The sequence below is a fragment of the Zonotrichia albicollis genome, chromosome 13, assembly GCF_047830755.1.
Source record: "Zonotrichia albicollis isolate bZonAlb1 chromosome 13, bZonAlb1.hap1, whole genome shotgun sequence".
Classification (NCBI taxonomy): Eukaryota; Metazoa; Chordata; class Aves; order Passeriformes; family Passerellidae; genus Zonotrichia; species Zonotrichia albicollis.
The window spans coordinates 3,838,371-3,860,694 of NC_133831.1; the positions used below are offsets into that span (position 1 = coordinate 3,838,371).

Consider the following 22,324-nt stretch of genomic DNA (forward strand, 5'->3'; position numbering starts at 1 on the left):
CTGTCAAAATGGAAAGAACAGAAGCATTTCTAGATAGGATTTTTAAAAGGAATTGATCCTGAGAAATGCTGACCATTTTCTGGCAGCTTGGAGCCTTCATCTTTCATCAGCACTCTCCCCCCTGTGCTAACAGCTCTATCTCAGCCTTCCTGAAATTTCTGAATCAGGAACTGAGCTGGAACAAGGCTTTCATTGAATAGGAAAGACTAACTAGAATAATTTTAGCCCAATTTTAGGGTTTATATCAAATAAATCTGCATCAGATTGTGAAGAAGTTTATTATAGAATCATACATTGAACAAGCAAAGCAGGTTCAAGATCATTATTAAACATATAGAAGGAAAAATTCATTTTCTAGCTGTCTTTTGTTAAAAAGAGGTAAAATAAAAGTCTGTCCACCTCTGAAATAAAAGTCTGTCCACCTCTTTTTATAAAGCATGGCTAAAAACGTTTTATTTTACTTTTCAAGTGGAAAAAGTTGTACCTTTCTAATGCATCCCTATTTAAAACTGAAGAATTTATATTAAAAAAAAATCTGTATTTGCATATAGAAATATCATCATGAATTTTGGTGGAAGTTCTTACCTACCCCTCTGTCTCCAAAGACATTATCCTGGGAATCTGGCACAGACAGAGCCTCTCTGGCAGCCCCTTCCTTTCCTGGGGAGCTGAAGGAGAAGGACTGACCAGCCAACTCTGAAGGCTTTTTATTATGCTGAAAATTAAGTTCTTTAGGTGGGAAGGGATTTTCTAAAGCTTAATTCATTGCTAATGAGATAAAAGCGTTTTTTAAAAAGTTTTTTTTAATATATTTTAATGCCTCTGAGTCATGTTTTCCCTCCCTTAAGGGTATAATAGTTTATGTTATGCTCCTCAGTTCCCTAGCACTGTACTGCTCATGGTGTTCTTTTATATTTTGTTCCCTTCCTTGGGAATCTCTAACACTTTGTTCTAAAATGTGTAATTAGGCAGAGTTCTCTTTTGTCTCATCACTGCCAAAGAGGGCTTGATCCTCTCCTCAATTCTTATTTCTAACACTGAGAATCACAATTCCCTGCGCTTTTAAGAACAATTGCTGCTCAATTCTAACCTCACTGACATCATCACCTGTGTGTTTTGCTGCTTTAATGTCTAAAGGAGGCAAATCCTTAGTGTCCAGAGGAATTTTGCCTTTGTAAGCCTGAGCTGGAACACGATGGAGATGTTTAACTTCATTTAACAAAGGTCCAGACACACTTGAGAGTGCACTCTTTGGGCTCATGATGAGTTTTTTGCCACAGGGCTTTAAGAACAGGCCACGCTCAGGTCTGTGACCTCAAAATTGCACAACCAAATTTGTGTTGTTTCCTGCAGAGGTTTCAGAGCAAAAAACTGCAACAGGGCTGGCCTGGGGCTGTGGTCCCTGAAAATATCAGCAGCTTTCCAGGAGCCACAGCCTCCTCAGGACATGGAGCAGCTGCCCAGGAAATCAGATTTGTTTCCTGCTGTGCACCAAGCCACAATTGTGTCACTTGTAGTCACACATGGATGATTTATATCAGACTTGTGCAAGCCTGGTGTTCCACAAACCCAGTACACCCCAGCAGGAATATGGGAGCCACAGGGGACAGGGATACAGTGGACAGTGTAAAGTCAAAAACTGAGACAGGGGAGATTCAAATTAGGTATTTGAAAAGAATTTATTCACTGGTTGGGAGGTCAGGCAGCCCAGGGAGGTGTGGAGTCACCATCCCTGGAGATGTTTAGGTGCCTACATCTGGCATTTGTTGCTGTGCTTTAAGGGTTACAGTGGCAGCGCTGGGTGAGCACTAAGGCTGGATAATCCTAAAGGTCTCTTTCAATCTTGGTGATTCATGGAACCACAGAGTCAGTTCGGTTGGAAATGACCTGAGATTATCAAGTTCAACTTGTGACTGAACACCAACTTCTCGACCAGGGAGGTGACTCCACCGCCTCCCTGGGCAGCCCAAAGTCTGATCACCCTTTCTGTGAGGAAATTCCTGCTAACGTGCAGCCTGACCCTCCCCTGGCACAGCCTGGCACCGTGTCCGATATGACTGTACGGTTCCAAAGTGCAGCGCGGTGCATTCCGAGGGCAGGGCGGTGCCGGGGGATCCCCGGGCCGTGAGGGGCCAGCCCGTGACCTCTGATCGCCACACTCAACATGGCGGCCGACACACCCCTCACACACCCCCAGCCCCGCCACGCTTTTCTCACTCTCTATTGGCTGTGCGCTCTGTCACTCTGCAGGCTCAGCCAACCAGCGCGCGCGGAGCGGCGGGCGGGCGGTGCCGCGGCCTGCGGTGGTGTGCGGGATGAAGCGGCTGTGGCCGCTGCTCTGGGCCGCGCGGGGCCCGCGCCGCCTCTCGTCGGGAGCTTCCCCGGCCATGGAGGAGCTGCTGCGCCGCTCGGTGCCGCCGCTGCCGCCCTACGAGACCAAGGAGAAGGCGCCGCCGCCCGCCGAGCTGCGCGGCGCGGAGTTCGTGAGCTTCTACCGCGCGCTGCAGCCCGGGCCGCCCCGCGCCGAGCTCCTGACCCGCCTGGCCCGCGACTTCGGCGTGGAGCACGGGCGGGTGGCCGAGGCCGCCGCCAAGGTGCTGCAGGCCCGCGAGCAGCGCAGGGAGCCCGGGGCGCTGCTGCAGGCCGAGGACCGGCTCCGCTACTACCTGAACCCCCAGTACCGAGGGCTCTTCCAGCAGCTGGGCCGCCTGGAGGGCGGGCTGCGCTTCCTCGTGGAGCTCAGGGCCGACCTGATGGAGGGGCTGGCGAGCAAGGCTGTGGATGGGCCCCACGTCAAGGTGAGGGCTGGGCTGGGTTGGGGGGCGCTGAGGGAATCTGGGAGATGTGGTTTGGGGCTGTCTGCTCGTGGAGCTGCTTTGGGCTGGGAGGCAGTGCCGGGAAGCCAGGTCACTGTTTGGGGGTTTATGAGTCCCTCAGTTCAGGAAGGACATTGGAGTGGGTTTAGGGGAAGGCATTAGGGTGGGTTTAGGAAGGACATTGGAGTGGGTGCAGGGTGGACATTGGGGTGGGTTGAGGAAGGACATTCCTGAAGTGGGTTCAGGGGAGGACATTGAAGTGGGTTCAGTGAAGGACATTGGGGTGGGTTCAGGGAAGGACATTGCTGGAGTTGGTTTAGGACATTGGAGTGGGTTCAGGGGAAGACATTGGGGTAGGTTTAGGAAGGACATTGGAGTGCTGGAGTGCGTTCAAGGGATGGGAAGGGTCTAGATAGAGGCCAGGAGGGAGCTGGGAAGGGGCTCAGCTGGAGAAAAGGAGGCTCAGGGGGACCTTGTGGCTCTGCACAATTCCTGACAGGAGGGGACAGTGGGATCAGGCCGTGCTCCCAGGGAACAGGGACAGGAGGAGAGGGAACGGCCTCAGGCTGGGCCAGGGCAGGCTCAGCTTACACATAAATAAGAATTTCTTCGTGTAAAGCGTGATTAAACATTGGAACAGACCAGAGAGGTGCAGTTCCCATCCTTGGAGATGTTCAAGAAGCCACTGCTGATGGTGTGGTTGGCAGGGTGCTGATGGTCAAAGGCTGCACTCGATGGAGTTTTCCAGCAGAAATGATTCCGTGGCTCTCTGGAGGGACACGAGTGACTGTCCCCAGGCCATGGCAGCACTGGGAGCTGCCTGTGCTGACACTCAGGAAGGAGCTGGCCCCTGCTATGAAGCAATAGAGAGGCACTGGGAAGTGCTGGCACACAAAACATTGTTTTAAAAGTTAATTTACAGCAGAGCTGGGCTTGGTTATTTTTCACGTTGCTGTTTCAGTTTTTGTCCTCTCTCTCTTATGTTCTTTTCACATGTTCTGTTCCTTCTTTTCACCACAGGACACTGATTTTCCACTGTCCTTATAAACAGTTGAATTTCTCATGAGCTTTTGCAGTGCACAGAGTGAAATTTGCTGCAAATCTGTTTCATGGGTGCAGCGCTTCCTCTTTCTGTTCAGAACCCTCTCACCTGCAACATTTTACTTTTCCTGTGCCAGCATTTTCCTTCTTGAGATTTGTTACATCTTGCTTCCTTACTTCACTTTGCTTATTTCAGCCCTTGAAACACGACTCTGGTGAAAAATTGACAACATTATGATCTCAGGTGGCAAATCATCCAACAATTGCTTCTAAAACATTCTTCATCTTTCCATAGGATTCAGAAAAAGTCAGGGAAAAGTTCAAGTTGCTGGCAAAAGATAATGAAAAAGAGAGCAATTTTGTCAAATTGATTTATCTATCAAGCTCCTTCCATAATTAAGCAGTGGTTGGAGTGTATTTGTAATCTTGGCCTTGTGTTGATCTACTGGGAAAATAAAGAAGCACCATCATTGTTAAAAGTTTGTCCATAAAAAAGTGTTTGGTGTTTGCCTATCAAAAGTCCTGTGCAGCCTTTCATTAGTGCAGAGCTGATTTCAAGTCTAACATAAAGACAAATGTGCAACAAGAGTTTTATAACCTTGTGTATATTTGTCTTTTATTTGTGTCTGCACTGACAAGGAAATGTGGGAATAAAATTAAATGGATTTTCTTGATGCTGGTGGAGAATTACAGAATGCATTATGGGACCTCCTGGGATTTTGGTTTTGCTCAAAATGTCTAAAATATTTCTCAGTCAATCCTTAGTTTTTACTTTGTAATTTGAAAGACCTATTAAAGCTGGGATTGCCCATTGCTGTGTGGGAAATATGAAATATTTTTTTTATTTTCTCAGCACTATCAGCATAAAAGCAGCTCAGGCTGCTCAGGTATTGGGTGATGAATGATTTCTATTTTGTGTTTGTTCAACAGATTGCAGTAAAATATCATCTTTAAGTGATGAAGTCACTTGAAAGTGCTTGAGCACAATTTACTCATTGTCCAAATGAGCAGAAATGGGGGAAAAAAAAAATAATGATTTTAATTTTAAGATGTCCAGTAATATAAACCACAAGAGCCAGGAGAGTTTTGAGCAGTGCCATTATCACTGCAGTAATTACTATTAGCAATAAAAAAGCAGAAACCAGTCCCTTTTAATTGGTGTCACTACTGAACCCTGTTTTGCTGGTGGGGATTTTCTTCCAGTATCTCACCAGGGATATTCTCTATGTGGATTCTGAAGGTCATTTGTGGGGAAAAAAATAATAAAATAAAAAAAGAAAAACAGAAAAAAAAAGCCCTGAAAGCCTACCCAAACCAAACCAACCCCCCCAGCACAAACACCATCAAATACTTGGCAATATCAGAGTACGTCTGTAAGTCCAAAATTAAATAAAGCAAATTGAAAACTTCAAACTTCCCAAAAACATGTGAAAACTCAACTCTTGTGCTGGATATTTTATTTAGTAGCTTGAGAGGGAAAGTGAAATAGTTCCTTCATCAGAGAAGTGTTTCTTCTTAATAAATTATAATTAATTGGAGGTTTTCATAAGAGTTTTCTCATTTGCTGCCCAAGAAATAGGTACTTGATGTGAAGATTTAAAAGGCTGTAATTTGCTGTCTCGAAGCAAGAACATGGAACAAGGAAAAAAAATAACCACAATTTATTAGACTTGGCTAGCAGGAATTGAAGTATAGCTGGTAATTTGAAATACTAATCTGAGTGTGTCTTATTGCTCAAATTTAAGACTGGGTTGCTGAATAATGAATGTGTTTGCTTTTCTTTTTAATGAAGTGTTGCAGATGTAATTTTTATGGCTAAAAAGGCATCTGAAATGAAAATAAGAATTTACATACCACTAAATTTCCAAAATAAGAGAAGCTGCCACTAAATCTGCAAAATAAGAGACCCACAATTGAGCCTGGCTTTTGCAGAGGAGAACATATGTGGCTCAAAGTTTAGAGTCCGACTGCTGAGGGCGAAAGGCCGACGCTCCTCTGCAATTCCTGGCCAGCGCCCTTCGGTGTCTGAGGGCCTCGGGCTGTGCTGGCTGCGGACTGGCTCACACCGCTGGTATAGGGGAGGAACGGAGCTGACCATTTCCCGGGGGTTAAACATCGGTTTATTGAAGGTGTTACGGGATCCAAACGCAGGGAAACCAACCGGGAAAAAGTTTTTTCCATAGGGGGTGAAACAGGATTATAAAGGAGGGGGGGGTGGGTACAGGCAGAACCAATCGGGAAAGGTGAGGGGATGAACTTCACAGAACTGACACTCCATGGAGACCAATAATCAAAAGGTAAAGGAGGTGTCCTGGGGCCCCAGCCAGCCACCATCTCCAGAGAGGAGAAGGTTCTCGAAACCTGGGAGGAGGAAGGAAGTGATTGACTGGACAGGGAGGAAACAACTTTCACTTATAAGGGAAACCAGGGGAGGAGCAATTACACATCGGCAACTATGAATAGCGGTTACTATAGCAACTTAGCTGACAGGCTAGCAGTGGCGGGAAAAACTGGGGGAACGAAACCATTTTACACATAATAGGGGAGAACAATACATAAATTGGGGGAATAACACAAGAAACTTAACAACACACTACCACAGGCTTTGTTGGAGTGAAGCTTTTTGGAGGTTGAGATATTAAACACAAGTCAGAATCTTGTTTGGATGACCTGAGTTAAGCACAGTTTTGGGTGCTGGAAACTTTGATGTGAAAGTTTTGTCAGCACAGAATCCTGGAAGGGTTTGGGTTGGAAGGGCCCTCAAAGCCCATCCAGTGCCCCCCTGCCCTGGGCAGGGCCCCCTCCCGCTGGCCCAGGGTGCTGCAAGCCCTGTCCAGCCTGGCCTGGGGCACCACAGCCTCTGCCAGGGCCTCCCTGTCACAGACACCTTGTATGAAAAATCTTTTCTTTAGGTTTTTTCCTCCTGAGAAGCTGCGAGGCCTCAGAAATGAAATGCAAGCACTGATTATCTGCTGCTGTGGAATGCAACAGGTGCATCTGGGATTGGTATCATGGGGTTATTTGTAATTAATGGCCAATCACAGTCAGCTGTGTCAGACTCTCTGGTCAGTCACAAGATTTTATTGTCATTCCATTTTCTCCTTTCAAGCCTTCTGATGAAACCCTTTCTTCTATTATTTTAGTATAGCTTTAATATAACATATATCATAAAATAATAAATCAGCCTTCTAAACATGGAGTCAGATCCTCGTCTCTTCCCTCATTCTGGGACCCCTGTGAACACCAGCACACCCACTCTCTGAGAGAGCAATTTATTCCTAACATCCCATCCAAACCTGCTCCCTTTCAGTCTGAATCCACCCCTGTGTTCTCCAGGCCCAGCTGGGGTTGGACTCAGTGCTGGTGGCAGATCCCTCCCACCTGGCGCCATTCAAATTCCTGCCCAGTGCCCTGTTCTTGTATCAAACTTCATTATTCACAACTGGCACGTTTGACTTGTAATTCCCCAACAATATCCACAATATTTCTTTCTCCCCAAATCATAACTGAAAGCACATGTGCAATATTTCTTTTCTCCCAAATCATTGCTGAAAGCATTTGTGCTTCTTTGCTTACAGCTGCCTTGCTGTGGCCAGCTGTACCCTGCAGCAGCTCTGCAATGGAAGCTGCCATTGGCATCCTTGCTGAGCCCTCAGAGGAGCAGAACTCCAGACTCCAGTGCTTCCCACTGTTCATTTCCCTGCAGGATGAGTGTCCTGAGCTCCTCCTGGGCCTGGTGACTGCAGGAGCTGCAGAGCAGAGTGGGAGTGCTGCCATCCTGCTCTGCTGCTGCACTGCTGCTCAAAATGCACATGGATGGCAGGAGAGCCTGAGGAATCTGCTCCTTGTGGGATCTCAGGATCTGAGTCCTGAGATGCCAGGCCTCCGAGAGCACCCTTGGGGGGCCCGGGAGTCCTGGAATGTTGCCAGAAGTGTCTGGTGGCTGGACTTTGACCCTACACGGGAGACGACACCTGTATGAGGACAGGAGGGTTTCACCGGGGTGAATGGTGAAGGGATTAGTTAATTAGAGGGTGAGACACAGGGTTTAGGATTTATGTACAGGGGGGTTTAGAGAAGTAAGATGGAGGAATTGGGGCGTGTCCTGTCCTCCTTCTTCTTCCTCTTCTCCTCCATCTTCTTTGGCCATGGTGGCACTCTTGGATTGGTTATTACTGAGAGTGCACCCAGCAATGAGAATAAATGGTATTGGGGAAAAATGATAAATATTGTACACGTAACAATGGGTATAAAGATACGTGGCGGTCCGGAGGGCAGGACAGTGTGCTCATGGCTGACTGCTGAGCAGAGCTCTGTTCGGCTGAAAGAAAATCTTTTAGATAAACAATTAATAAACATAAAAACTGAAAGAAGAACTGAAGCCTCTTCTCGTCCTTCGATACGCGGGCTGCCCCAAGGCCACCCCGGGCCTCTCCAGGCCCCTCAAACAGCCAAAAACCCGACAGCTCCTTTGCCCCCAGATCTCACAACTCCAGCTGGGAGTAGATCTGTAAGTCCCAAATTAACACAACTCACAACTCCAGCTCGTTTTTCTGGTTTACAGTGTGTCCCTACAAAGGAAAACAAACCAAACAATCCTGGAGTGCCTGGAGACTTCCACTACACCGTGGGATATCTGACCAAAGTGATTTATGGTTATTAACTAAAATCTTCAGAGCTGTGCAGAGAGAAGGATGCACAAGGGAGGTACCTGAAAGTCAGAATAAACAAACCAATCAGAATCTATTTGTTTAGAAAAAAAGTATTGAAGAAAATAGCATGGAGGATAGAATTGAATGGTTGTTTCTTCTGTGTTTGAATTTTTTTTTACTAGTATGCTAATGATTAAACCTGGCCTTTCATTCAGTCTTGGAATACTTGTAGCAGTTACTTTGGCCAGCAGAAACCTGCTTTGATGTTTGTCTTTTGACAAGTGCCTCTGCAACTTAGATTACAACAGGAAATATTTCTGTTTTTTTATGACAGTCCTGAGGCTACATCTGAACTTAGGAAAACTTTTTTAGTTTTTCTGATTAGATTTATATATTTTTCCAGTTGTTTTTCTTTGATGTAGCAAGTTAAATACATTGGAGCTTAATTTTTATCTCTTCTATGTGCAGCAGTAGCTATTTAATAAAAGTTTGAATGGAAGATGAGGAGGTTTTAATTTGAAGGAAATTATTATTAAGTTAGTTCCAGGTAAGCCCAGGTTTCTGATCAGGCTGTTGGTAAGTTGGTATCACACTGTGCCTTGTGTACAAGGCAAATGGAAGAAAGCAGAACAAGCTCAGGAATCTCTTTCAGGGATATTCATGCTGTGCTGAGTTCAAGAATACTTGTTAAATTCACAAAAATTTAGACAGGAAATCTTTAATAATCCAGGCAGCAGGAAACTGGTAGGGAATATAAAAATCACGATTAGAGTGAATCACTGTTCCAGAGAAAGGCTTTGACATTGTGCTTGGGTTTCATCCCATACTGCTCCAAAGCTGCTCTGATTCTCCAGTTCTATTGTCTTCTGCTCCTGGGTTTTATTTGTCTTGCTCAAATATTTTCATGTTTTTAGAGAAGAAAAATTCTGTCTGCATCCTGTTGAAAGATATTTCCATGGTATTGAAATCTGAGCTATTGTGAGACTGAGCCTGTGGTCAGGTCTGCTCAAAACCTTCTGCCCATGGTCTGGTTTTTGTCCACAGTGTTTTTCCTGATCTTCCCTGTCCCTGCTTGCACTGCAGACAATCCCTTCAAGGATTTTCCTGCTTCAATCCTGGACTGTTTTGTGGTTCATCTCCTAAAGCAGATCCATAAAGTTTCCTTTAAGCTCTCAGTGTTGTAGTTGTAGTCAATCAGGGTTATCTTCTGCCACATTTCCATGTTCCACCTTTCTTATTCAGCAGCTCATCCTATCTTTGTTCTGGTGCAGGAAATGAATGGAGTTCTCAAGAACATGCTCTGAGCTCGTTCCTTTGTCCTGGTGCAGGAAATGAATGGAGTTCTCAAGAACATGCTCTGAGCTCAATCCTTTGTTCTGGTGCAGGAAATGAATGGAGTTCTCAAGAACATGCTCTGAGCTCGTTCCTTTGTTCTGGTGCAGGAAATGAATGGAGTTCTCAAGAACATGCTCTGAGCTCAATCCTTTGTTCTGGTGCAGGAAATGAATGGAGTTCTCAAGAACATGCTCTGAGCTCAATCCTTTGTTCTGGTGCAGGAAATGAATGGAGTTCTCAAGAACATGCTCTCAGAGTGGTTCTGCACAGGATTCCTCAGCCTGGAGCGGGTCACGTGGCAGTCACCCTGTGAAGTGCTCCAGAAAATTAGTGAGTAAGTGCTAAAGGCTCCTTGATGAGGAGGTGATGGAATGTTTGGGACTGCTGAGATTCTCTGTTTTCAAGACTCTGCTTTTCTGAGTCAAGGCAAAGTATAATTATGAAATATTTGCATTAATGTGCTGTAGAGCCCAATTTAAAAACAGATTGAAGTAAAGAATAAAGGGATCATTTGTGCCATGATTTGATCCTGTAGCTCTCACCCTGCACTGGTACAGTGCTGTCTTTCCTTCCAAATTTCTCAGTTACTCTTCCCACATTCCCAGAGATGATGCAGCAGTTTTGGCAGGAGAGGTCCTCAGGATCACCTGTAAACTACGTGTGAAGAAAGCACCTTGATTTTTATACAGTGTGCTCTACAGCATTGATTTCTGAATCTGTAACATTGATTTCTGAACCTTCAGCATTGATTTCTGAATCTGTAACATTGATTTCTGAACCTTCAGCATTGATTTCTGAATCTGTAACATTGATTTCTGAACCTTCAGCATTGATTTCTGAATCTGTAACATTGATTTCTGAACCTTCAATATTGATTTCTGAACCTTCAATATTGATTTCTGAACCTTCAGCATTGATTTCTGAACCTACAACATTGATTTATGAATGTGCAACATTGATTTCTCAACCTTCAGCATTGATTTCTGAATCTGTAACATTATTTCTGAACCTTCAATATTGATTTCTGAACCTTCAGCATTGATTTCTGAATCTGTAACATTGATTTCTGAACCTACAACATTGATTTCTGAATGTGTAACATTGATTTCTGAACCTTCAGCATTGATTTCTGAACCTACAACATTGATTTCTGAATGTGTAATATTGATTTCTGAACCTTCAGCATTGATTTCTGAACCTACAACATTGATTTCTGGATTTCTGTCAAACAGTCAAAGTTGTGAAGAAGTTAAAAATTACTACATTATGTGGTGGGCCGCCTTATTATATAAAATCTTGAAGAAAAAATAATCTTTAGAATGTTCTGAAAGTGTGTTGAGTGTTGATGAGACAAAGAGAACTCGTACAAACTGAATACTCCAATTAAAAATAATTAGTAATATTTAATTACTCTTTAAGGTAATTTGGCAAACACGCCAGTGAGTGGGTGTGCAATATTCCTTTACAATCCACTTTGGCACAGCTTGCTGACAATTTTGTGTTATTCACAGCCTGGTTCTTGTTTTTTGATTGGAAAGTTTTGTCACTGACATCAGTGGGAAAAGCACTGAGCTTGTGGGGCAGCTGACCTCTATTTTAAATGAAATAATAACAACAATAACAACTATGATAGTAATAATAACGATGATGATAACAATTATAATGAATTAATGATAATAGTAATTTTATTTTGAAATTCTCTCCCTGAGTTCTGAAGCTGTGCACCCTGTGAGGAACTGGCTTGATATGAAGAGGCGAGTTGGGGCCTACAGGAGGTGCTACTTCTTCTCTCACTGTGCCATCCCAGGAGAGCCCCTGATTGTCCTGCACGTGGCACTCACCAGTGACATCTCCAGCAGCATCCAGGTGCAGCCCCTGAGGCATTCAGTGCACAGCAAAGATTGCAGTGTGCTTATTTAAAAATCCACAATTCCCAATAATTTCCAATATTTGCTTTTGTTTCTTCTTATAAGAGATGAGAGAATTAGCTCATAGAAATTACAGGGGTATTTTGTCTGTCTTGTGTATTATTTAAATTGAAATTTTGAGGGTTTGCTCAAGAGTAAGAAGAATAATAAAAGATAAGAAATACATAGAGCAAATGAGACTAAAATTTCAAAGTGGTTGCAATTACTTCTGAAAACTTTAAACTATATTACAGTTTTTCTCTGCACTTACTAATGAATAAGCAGCTCTTCCTAGGTTTTTATCAGATTTTTATTGTTAATGAATAAAACAGTGGGGAAAAGTGTTAATGCCTTTAAAAGTTAAAAAGAAAAAACCTCTCCATAATGCTGATAATACCTATTATTAATTTTTTTTTATTTTTAATCCTGATTTTCCCAGGCCATAGTGAAAGAAGTGCCACCTCCAGAGACAGAAGATCCAGAGAAAATCACAACAGCAATTTTCTACTCCATCAGTTTGACTCAGCAGGGCCTGCAGGGGGTGGAACTTGGCACTCACCTCATCAAAAGAGTTGTCAAGGAGCTGCAGGTGGGTGTGCCAGGGGGGCTCAGGGTCTGCTTGCCCAGCATGGTTTGGTTCCCAGTTTGTGTCACTGCTCAGCCCTGGAGCTGCTGGGGCTTCCCTGCACTTGGAACTTCCTCCCTGAGCAGCCTTTGGAGGTGTGGGGAGCTGGAACAGCATTTCCTGAAGGGCATTTCCTGAAGGGCATTTCCTGGAACAGCATTTCCTGCTCTTGCTGGATGTCTGCCAGGTGTAGATCCTGTTCCTGACATGGTCAGTGTGAATTCCTTGTGTGGTTCCTGAAGTTAAATGAGAACATTTCTGTTGGTGACAGAGCTCTGTTCTGCTCTGATACAATCCAGTTGCCTCTCAGTTGACAGGTAAGAGCCTGATCAAGACATTCTCTCTTCAAAGTATCTGACAGTGCCTTTTCCAAAATCTTACATCTGCTCCAGGAGCAGAAACATTCCTATTTATTAATTAGTTCATTATTTTGTTTGTTATATTGAATTGCCACTGGTTATTTATGCAGTGTGCAGGCATGCCCTGAATACGTCTGCTGGGAAAAATAAAAAAGAGAGAGATTTCTTTGCCCTGGTATGTCTTGCAATATAGCAAAGAAAATGCCTTAAAGTCTAAAGAATCTTTTACTCTCTGCCAGTCAGTTCTGTTAATTTAGATAATATCACTGCAGGCTGAGGGATTATTGTTAATAGCTTTAGTACTTGGAGAGCCTTCCAAGCAACTGGACAAAGGAATGAAAATTCATGTACAGAGTGGTGTGAGAGCCAATCACATCCCTGCACTGAGCACATGATTTTATTTAATAGTCTTTACTACTTAAATTGCTGACAAATCCACCACTTAAAAGGAATGATCACTACTTGTGTTTGTATTCATTGTTTCACATCTGGATTAGTAACCATGTCTGGAAAACTGTCTGTGATTTAGAACTTCAGTTCTACTTACAAAAACATCTTAAAATTGGATGCTCCAAACTTCTACTGCCAGAAAGTGATAGATTATTTAATTGCTGAATCATAGCTGCTCTGAAGTTTTGGGGATTTTTTTTTTTTAATGGCTATTTTGGCTGAATTTTGTTGCATCTTGCTTTTGGAATGTTTTTTAGATTAATTGTTGAAAATGCAGTAGTCCAGGTATAATTAGGCCATGCCATCTGTCTGATCTTGACTGAGGGGAAATTGGAATAAATTCATGCAGTTATCTGCTTTCACATCTGAAAAATAATGTCTGGATAATTGAGTTGCTCTCATAAAATAACCCAATTGACATTGTATCTGTCCATCACTAATTGCTTGCAACACCAGCAAAATTTTGACTTCTAAAGGCAAACAGACTCATCATGCTTACATAACCTAATGCAGGTTTTAAAATTCAGTGTGCCCAACAAAAGTGTGGTTTGTATTTCTACTTATGGCAAAGTTTTTACATTTCAGTGTTTGAAACCCAGCCCCTCTTCAGTGTTCATCAAAGGAAACCCTTTGCTGAGATGCCTTTAAATACATTTTAATCATAAAATTAATCCCTCAGTCTTAAATAACTTGAAAACTTGAGTGCTTTCCATGCAGTGCCAAAGGTGGAGATCTTCCTCCCTACCCAAATTTCCTGTGAAAAACCTGCTGGTAAGAAATTGATGTGTGACAAATTGGACAGGGACTGAGGTGTTTGAGTGTGCACACATTAAAGGTACAACAAGCTCTGTGCATTGCCCTACACCACTCCTGTTTGGGAGGGAGCCATCCTGGGGCTAAAGAAAATAGAAAGGATAATCCAGCAATATTTATCCATTGGGGATGTGGCTCTCTAATAGTTTTTGCTTCATGTTTGATGTTCATATTTTTCTCTCTTCTGTTTTTCCCACCCCTTCACACTTTCTCCGCCTTCATTCCAAAGTGTTGTCCTCGAGTTTGTCTCAAATGGTGCAAGAACCATTTCCCACTGCACATTTTACATCTGTGAAGTGACCCTAAATAATTTTCCTGTTGTTCCCACAATGGTTTGATGCTCTTCCACAAGGCCTCCTCATCCAGCTTCAGCTGCAAACATTGTGCCTCCCATCCCATGGGAGCTCACCCCTCAGAGGAGAGAGAACTTCTGTATTTCAGCTTCTAAACACTTCCAGTGTGGAATTTCTACAAAGTCAGGGCTGTCCAGGCCAAAGGCAGGGCATGCAGTGAGTAAATACTCTTGGCAGCCTGTTTTATCTGGCTCCCAAAATTCTGGAAGTCCTTTTCAGTGGATTAATTGCACACATGTGCTCTCTTTCTCTCTGCTCAGGTGCAGCAAAGGACTTGCCAAGGTTGTCTCTATTCAGGTTGGACATAATTCTTGGGAGCAGAATTACAGGAGGGACAAATGGTGCACGGGAGTGCTGAGTGGACTTGGTGACAGCAGCTGTGACAATCCAGCCTCAGCAAAAAAGTCCTGGGTCAAAAATTACATCTCATTAAGCCAGTGTCCAGCAGCTGTGAATGAGGATGGGTGAGGTCTCTGATAGGAGGAGGATGTTTTATATCACCTTTGCATGGCTTTGCAATAAACAAATCTTTTTTTCAAGTGCTGCTAAATCACCGAGTGTTCCAGGCTGCAGAAGCTGAGACTCTCTCTAATTTAACTGGTAATAAAATGCATTGGGAGGAGGAGACCATTTGAAAAGGTTGAAGATTTTGTTTTTCATTTTATTTAAATTGATGATTAAGACATTTTTTTAAGTTGCCATTTGAGCTAACTTTTGTGAACATCTGTTTGATCTGCACAATTCTGTTTGAGTTGTGTTGTCCCAAGGTGCTGCAGGCTCTTAAAACTTCTTTTATCCTCCAGTAAAAATCCTTTACCTGACTTCTACCTTAATGTAACCTGCTCTGACACTTCTACTTGTGAATGCCCCTGTAACCTCCAGACTGAAATCCCAGCTGTCATTCTTCATGAGGAAAACTCCAAATTGGGCCTGTCATGAATGTGCATCATTAGGTCAGGAAAAGACATGGACAAAGTTAGGAGTGTGCTGAGAACCCCTCTGCATCAAAGCCTTCATCTGACAGGATTTCAGAAAACTCTACTGAAACCTTGATCTAAACTAGGAAATAATGGCTGTAAATCCAGTTACTACCATAGTCCTTAATATCTCATTAATACACAATTAAAATAGAATTTAATTTTTTAGAAATCTTGCTAATTTGCCTGAACTGGTCACTGCTAAGCTTGGGCATGTGTGGGGCAGCACTTGGTGCCAACCACTGATTCTCTCCTGAAAGCATTCCTTGAAAATGGATTTTTCTTAGGATTATTGGGAAAACTGGTGGGGATTTCACACTTCCACTGTTGGTTTGAGGCACTGTGTACAAATGAGTGGCTGCTGCTTTTGGGTCTCAGGAATTTAAGCAGATGGAGGATGGATGAAGTTGAGGCACAGAATGGGGTCCTCATTTCCCCTGTGTGAACAGTTTGCAGTTGGAATCCTTAACTTTTACCTGGATATTAAGATTTGGCATTTGCCCCAGGAATTGTTCTGTATAATTGGGTAAAGGTGGGGGGAATATTCTGGAGATCAGAACTGGACCTGGTGTCACCTACAAGGGACATCCTGTGCTGCTTCAGGAGCAGATTGTTCACTTTTTGGCAGTTTCTTGACAAAAGTTTGCCACACAGATAATATAGAAGGGGTTTATGTACAGGCTTCTGTTGTTCCTGATCATATCCTGTTGGGATTATTTTGGGATGAATTCATTAGGCCACTGAGACCACTTTGATCCCAGTTGTCCCTGTACAAATCTGGGAATAGGCTGTGCAGGCATTCTGTGCAGTCTCTTGTTTATATTAATGTATATAAAGCAGGGAGCAGGCAGCAAAAATGATCTCTTGTATTTCTGAAATTGAAGCTTGTGTTGTTCCCAGAAATGAATTGGATTTAGAAACTATTTCAGACAACTACAAAAAAGCAAACAAAGCCCAAATGGAGTGCAGGCAGATCATTTCTAGCAGGCTGATAGGTGCTGGTGAGTGAGGAGGTGGATGCATTTCTCATTAGCCAGACATTTAATTCCCCATGTGGTTATGGCACTCTGAGCAGTCTGTGGCTCTGCAGAAGGTACATCGTGGCAATTCAGTCAGCAGATGACAGACACAGATAACTGTGCTGAAGCCTTTGAGAAAACTGCTTAGGATTTTATAGCCTGTGGCATTTGAGGGAGAAAACTGATAGCTGCTGTGTGACTCAATAGAAGGCTCAACAATTGGTGGCAGATTTTAGCTTTCTGCTTGGGCTGTTGATAATTGCTACCTTAATTTGATCTAGGTGACCTGGGGAGATCATAATTTCCAAAACAGGCTTTGATTTCATTGATGAAAAATGTGACCTTGGACTGCAGCTTTCAGAGTGCAAAGACAGTTTCAGATGAGATAGGGATAATGGGGGAAATCTGTGCTCTTCTGCAAGGAAAGGAAAAAGAAAACAACAACAAAAAGCAACAATCAGACATAGAAATCTACCCCGAACCAAAACTAGCAGCTGTTTCTTAATGATGTGTGGGTTGCTGACAGACAAGTAAACATTAATGGATCTCCACCAATAGCCTTAGAAACCAGCACATCAATTTAGCAAAACATAAATATTCCCACTCCAGTGCATTTATTTATTTTTCCACTAGAAATGGATGCCTCAGATAAGCTTCTGAGTAAAGCTTTTATCAGATATGTAATAGTTGGTGCTGTCACTTCAAAATGGGGTCACTTCCCCATGTCTTATCTGTCCTGAGAAGTAAAAACCCACAATTTCCCATTTGGTGTTTTTAATAGTGAATGAGCTACCAAGCTGTGAAGTGTTTGGGGTGTCTGGGTGAGCAGGTCACTCCTGAAGGGGAGATGACCAAGGAGCAGGCAATGCCCCAGGAATCCCTGTCACTGTTTCATCAGGAACTTTGCAGAGGTTGTTATTAGCACAGAGAGAGGGGAGGAAATAATTCATTGTCCCTTTTGTCATGTGGGTGGTGCACAGGTGCCCTGGGGCTCTGCAGGCTGATGGGGTTGGGGTTGGTACCCATGGAAGGATCAGGGTGCTGAGCTCCTGAGGGAGAGCCCTGGCAGCTCTGCTCAGGAGCAAACAGAAGTGGGAGAGATGGCTGTAAAGGAACTTTTTGAATTTTATAAAATGGCACATGCAAGGAAACCTGATGGTTGGATTTCACAGATGGTGTTAAGGACATCAGCTTTGGAATTGCTCTTAAAAATAAAATATCATCATGTCTTTCAGTGGAAACCTGAAAAAAGTTTCTGTTTCTTTACTAGAATTTCACTACCTGAGTGTGGCAGTTGTAGCAGTTGTGAGCATGACCCAGTCAGGATCTCCTGGGAGCTCTGATGACAAAAATGCTGATTTGTTCAAAAAGATACAGAAATAAGTGTTTTTAAGAAATAATTTGCTTGGTTTTCTCTATCTGCTTCTCTAAGGAGATGAAATGAGGTGTTCCTTTGATAAGATGTAACTTGATTTGCTTTTCTTGTCCCTGCCTGGTCCCAGAAGAATTCTGAGGCTGCCACTCTAATTAACAACTTCAGCTTCAGGGTAGGGCAGTGACCCAGCTGTGTCCCCAAGCCTCAGGGCTGGCTGTGTGTCACAGTGACCCTGCCGTGTCCCCAGGCCTCAGGGCTGTGTGTCACAGTGACCAGGCTGTGTCCCTAGCCCTCAGGGCTGGCTGTGTGTGTCACAGTGACCCAGCTGTGTCCCCAGCCTGGCTGTGTGTCACAGTGACCCAGCTGTGTGTCACAGTGACCCAGCCTTGTCCCCAAGCCTCAGGGCTGGCTGTGTGTCACAGTGACCCTGCAGGGCTGGCTGTGTGTCACAGTGACCCAGCCGTGTCCCCAGGCCTCAGGGCTGTGTGTCACAGTGACCCAGCTGTGTCCCCAGGCTGCAGGGCTGGCTGTGTGTCACAGTGACCCAGCTGTGTCCCCAGCCCTCAGGGCTGGCTGTGTGTCACAGTGACCCAGCCGTGTCCCCAGCCCTCAGGGCTGGCTGTGTGTCACAGTGACCCTGCAGGGCTGGCTGTGTGTGTCACAGTGACCCAGCTGTGTGTCACAGTGACCCAGCTGTGTGTCACAGTGACCCAGCTGTGTCCCCAGCCCTCAGGGCTGGCTGTGTGTCAGTGACCCTGCAGGGTTGGCTGTGTGTCACAGTGACCCAGCTGTGTCCCCAAGCCTCAGGGCTGGCTGTGTGTCACAGTGACCCAGCTGTGTCCTCAGGGCTGGCTGTGTGTCACAGTGACCCAGCTGTGTCCCCAGGCCTCAGGGCTGGCTGTGTGTCACAGTGACCCAGCCGTGTCCCCAGGCCTCAGGGCTGGCTGTGTGTGTCACAGTGACCCAGCCGTGTCCCCGGGCTGGCTGTGTGTCACAGTGACCCTGCAGGGCTGGCTGTGTGTGTCACAGTGACCCAGCCGTGTCCCCAGGCCTCAGGGCTGTGTGTCACAGTGACCCTGCAGGGCAGGCTGTGTGTCACATTGACCCAGCTGTGTGTCACAGTGACCCAGCCGTGTCCCCGGGCTGGCTGTGTGTCACAGTGACCCTGCAGGGCTGGCTGTGTGTCACAGTGACCCAGCTGTGTGTCACAGTGACCCTTAGGGCTGGCTGTGTGTCACAGCGCTGGAAGGCACACGACAGCAGGGCCAGGTTTGGGACGCTGCTGCGGGAAGGGAGAAGGTTTTGGGAAGCCCGAGCTGGATCCCGGAGCCTGCAGCCTCCCGGGCCGGCTGCAGGTGGCAGCTGTGCAGCTCCCACAACCTGGCAGCACCAGCTGAGCCCTGATGGCTTTTTAATGGGTACCTCGGTAATCCTCGAGGTAGAAAAGTGCCATTTGTAGTCATTTAAAGACAATTTTCTGCCGACGTTAAGATGCTTCTGTAATGTTGATGAATATCTTGGTTCTTACCTTTCTTCTGTTGGAACAGTAATTAAACCAACGCTGGGGTGGTTTGAGCTCAGCTCTGTCTTCCCTCTGTTCCTTGGCTCCCCACTCCTCCACGAGGGTTGGCTGATCCATTTGGGTTCATTCCAAGTGACAGTGACTTTATTATTCCCAAAGCTAACACAGTTTTCCTTATGTATGTTTTGATTTACATGATTTCCTAGTTAGCAAAGTTTAATCAGAAATTAGCAGGAGCAGATAAGAAATTTTATATGGTTAAAACAAGTGTTATACTTGCAATAAAAAAATTATTCCCACACTTCGTATTTCTTGCTGGTTTAGGGAATTTCATTAAAGGTAGCTGGCCTTTATAAAGAACTTCAAAACTTCAGGAAATACTTTTTTCCATAAAAATCTAAATATAAAGCCTCTTGATTTTACAATAGACTAAAACAATAAACTAAATAAACAAAAAAAAGGTATTAATGAAAAATAAATAGTACTTAAATGGTTTTCCAAACTTGCATGTCTATTAAAAAATACTCTCTTCAGAATCACTTCTTTATGGCCTGTGATTTTATGTTTATTTCTGCCTGTAAAAGGATAACAGCAGAACCCAGTGGTGTTAAGTACTGCAAAAGTGCTTTTATGAGATGGTGTGTGAGGAATGGATTCAGGCACTGTTAAAATTTTCTGTGTGCTCCCAGTGCCTTCTCATCGCTAACCTGTTACTGCCAGGGGGAATTTTTCCCATTTTTTTGTGTCCATGTGCATCAGTCCCTGGTTTTCACTTACCAAAAAGCCAAGGCCATCAGCTGCCCTTTGACTCCAACTTCTCTGGGTCAGTCACAACCAAACTCACGATTTATTTGTTCTCTTTTTTCCTCCAGAAAGAACTTCCTCAGATAGAAGCTTTTTCCACACTTTCCCCTATCCCAGGATTCACAAAATGGCTCGTTGGTCTCCTCTCCTCCCAGACAAAAGAGCAGGGAAGGAATGAACTATTTACAGAATCTGAGTGGCAGGAGATCTCTGAGCTCACAGGAGACCCCACCTGTAACACACTGAAGAAACTGCTGAACACCAACGAGTGGGTGAGGTCCGAGAAGCTGGCCCAGGTGCTGCACTCGCCCCTGATGAGGCTCTGTGCCTGGTACCTGTATGGGGAGAAGCACAGGGGCTATGCCCTCAACCCCGTGGCCAATTTCCACCTGCAGAACGGCTCGGTGCTCTGGAGGATCAACTGGATGGGGGACAGCAGCCCCAGGGGCATCGGCGCCTCCTGCGGCATGATGGTCAACTACCGGTATTTCCTGGAGGAGACGGCCTCCAACAGCGCCCTCTACCTGGCCTCCAAGCAGGTCCGGGCCTCCGAGCAGGTGCTGGCCTTGGTGGCCCAGTTCCAGCAGAACAGCAAGCTCTAGGGGACATCATCATCATCATCATCATCATCATCATCATCATCATCATCATCATCATCATCATCATCATCATCACAGTGAGCGGTGCTGACTGCAAAGAGCTGTGCTCACCTGCACTGTCTTATTTCAATCAGAATGTGCTCAGGCCTACCTGGGTTAGCAGGTCTTGCTCACAAGGTGCTCCACCTGCTTGAATCACCTGGGGTCTGTCTTAATGGAGAGTAAAATCTTCTTCATCAGGTACAGCCCAGGGGTGACTCAAAATAAATACCTGAGCCAACGTTATTGTGTTGGTAATTTATTATATCAGCTGTGTTTGAAAGGAGCTGCACTTCTCTGTCAAAATGCTGCTATAGATTGTTCAGAACCAAAGTACCTGGAATAAAGGTAAATTTGGGGTCAAATATATTATCAAAACAGCAATTTACAGTTTATTTCTACAATATCTATGTCTTTTGCACCCTCAGAAAAATCTCATGTAAAGTGTCCTGGTATTTTCCTGTTTAAATCTAAAACTCACAGAATCTTTGCTTTGCTGGAGGGTGGAAGAGCCTTGCAGTAATGTTGAAAAATCAGGGTCTCAGTACAGCAGGTATGTTATGTTAGATTTGCATGTTTGGCTGCTAAAATGTAATGAGCAATAAGGAAGTGTTCAGATAGGAGAGAACAAGGCAGACTGTTACTTGGGAATCAAGTGAGGAGTCTCTAAATATGTATTTATATGTTGGCTCTGGTAATGTTTTAAGTTGATAAAGAGCTTTTTTAATAACAAGATAAGTGTGATTTATAAATCAATAAAACAAACTTTCTCAATAAATCATGGTTTGTGGATTTCAGCATGTCCCTCCTTCACTTAGTGACCCCTGACAGCAGTTTCACCACACAATGAACACTCAGGACATTCCTGTTTTTAACAATGAGCAGAGCTTGGCTCCATTCTCTTGGGCTTTCTAATCTTTCTAAACTGCCTTAGAATTCAGGTTTCAAGGTGAAATTTAGCTGCTTGTATATCACATACAAGCCATTCTTGGCTGGCAGGAATAGAGCAAGAGAACCCTCTCCTTGTTAAACTCTTCAGGTTTGAGGGAACCAGGTCACACTTCAAGTGCATGAGTTCTGAAAATGCAATGGGTTTGAAAGATGGTTTTATTTTGAAGCAGGAGGAGCTATGAGGGCAATTAAATCTGCATCCTCCTGGCCATAGTTCAAAAAGAGCTAATGCTTCTGCTGTATTGCAGATGGAAATACAACATAATCCCATATTCTTAACAGCTGGACTCGAAGGATAATGAGTTTTTTCCACTTGGAGCCTCAGACAATTGTATGAGAATTGGTTCAGTGACATGAAATGATAGCAGCATGTGAGGGAGGAAAAGCAAAGCTGCTAATGCTTCACTAACACTGCAGTGATTTCCCAGTCCTGCCTGCCCACATCTCACACAGCTCAGGGAAGAGAGGGCTCCTCTCTGGTTTGATTCCTCCAAATCAGGATGGATGCTGGCATTTGGGCATGGCAAACACATTCCCGCCTGCACCCATGGGTGCAGTGTCACCCTCGAGCTAAGAATGGCACAGGAGCAGATGAGAGGAGAAAAAGAGCTTTTATTACAAAGGATTCTTTGGTTTATATAGACTGATATGACATATTCTACTTGATTGGCTACTTAATAAAAAACA

At 44.4% G+C, this 22,324-nt stretch overlaps 1 protein-coding gene across 1 annotated transcript; it reads left to right on the forward strand.

Moving 5' to 3' along the window:
• The first annotated feature begins 2,259 nt into the window (after positions 1-2,259).
• Positions 2,260-21,465, forward strand: MLYCD (malonyl-CoA decarboxylase). The gene is made up of 5 exons (XM_074550800.1): positions 2,260-2,798; positions 10,066-10,178; positions 11,554-11,710; positions 12,191-12,340; positions 20,117-21,465. The coding sequence occupies exons 1-5, from the start codon at positions 2,316-2,318 to the stop codon at positions 20,648-20,650; spliced, it is 1,437 nt and encodes a 478-aa protein (XP_074406901.1). The 5' UTR covers positions 2,260-2,315; the 3' UTR covers positions 20,651-21,465.
• Positions 21,466-22,324: the final 859 nt, after the last annotated feature.

Excerpts from the sequence above, each read along its gene's own strand:
- MLYCD (XM_074550800.1), top strand. The coding sequence starts at position 2,316 with ATGAAGCGGCTGTGGCCGCTGCTCTGGGCCGCGCGGGGCCCGCGCCGC. Across the intron at positions 2,799-10,065 it reads TGGATGGGCCCCACGTCAAG|GAAATGAATGGAGTTCTCAA; the intron begins GTGAGGGCTGGG and ends GTTCTGGTGCAG. Across the intron at positions 12,341-20,116 it reads GAGTTGTCAAGGAGCTGCAG|AAAGAACTTCCTCAGATAGA; the intron begins GTGGGTGTGCCA and ends TTTTTCCTCCAG.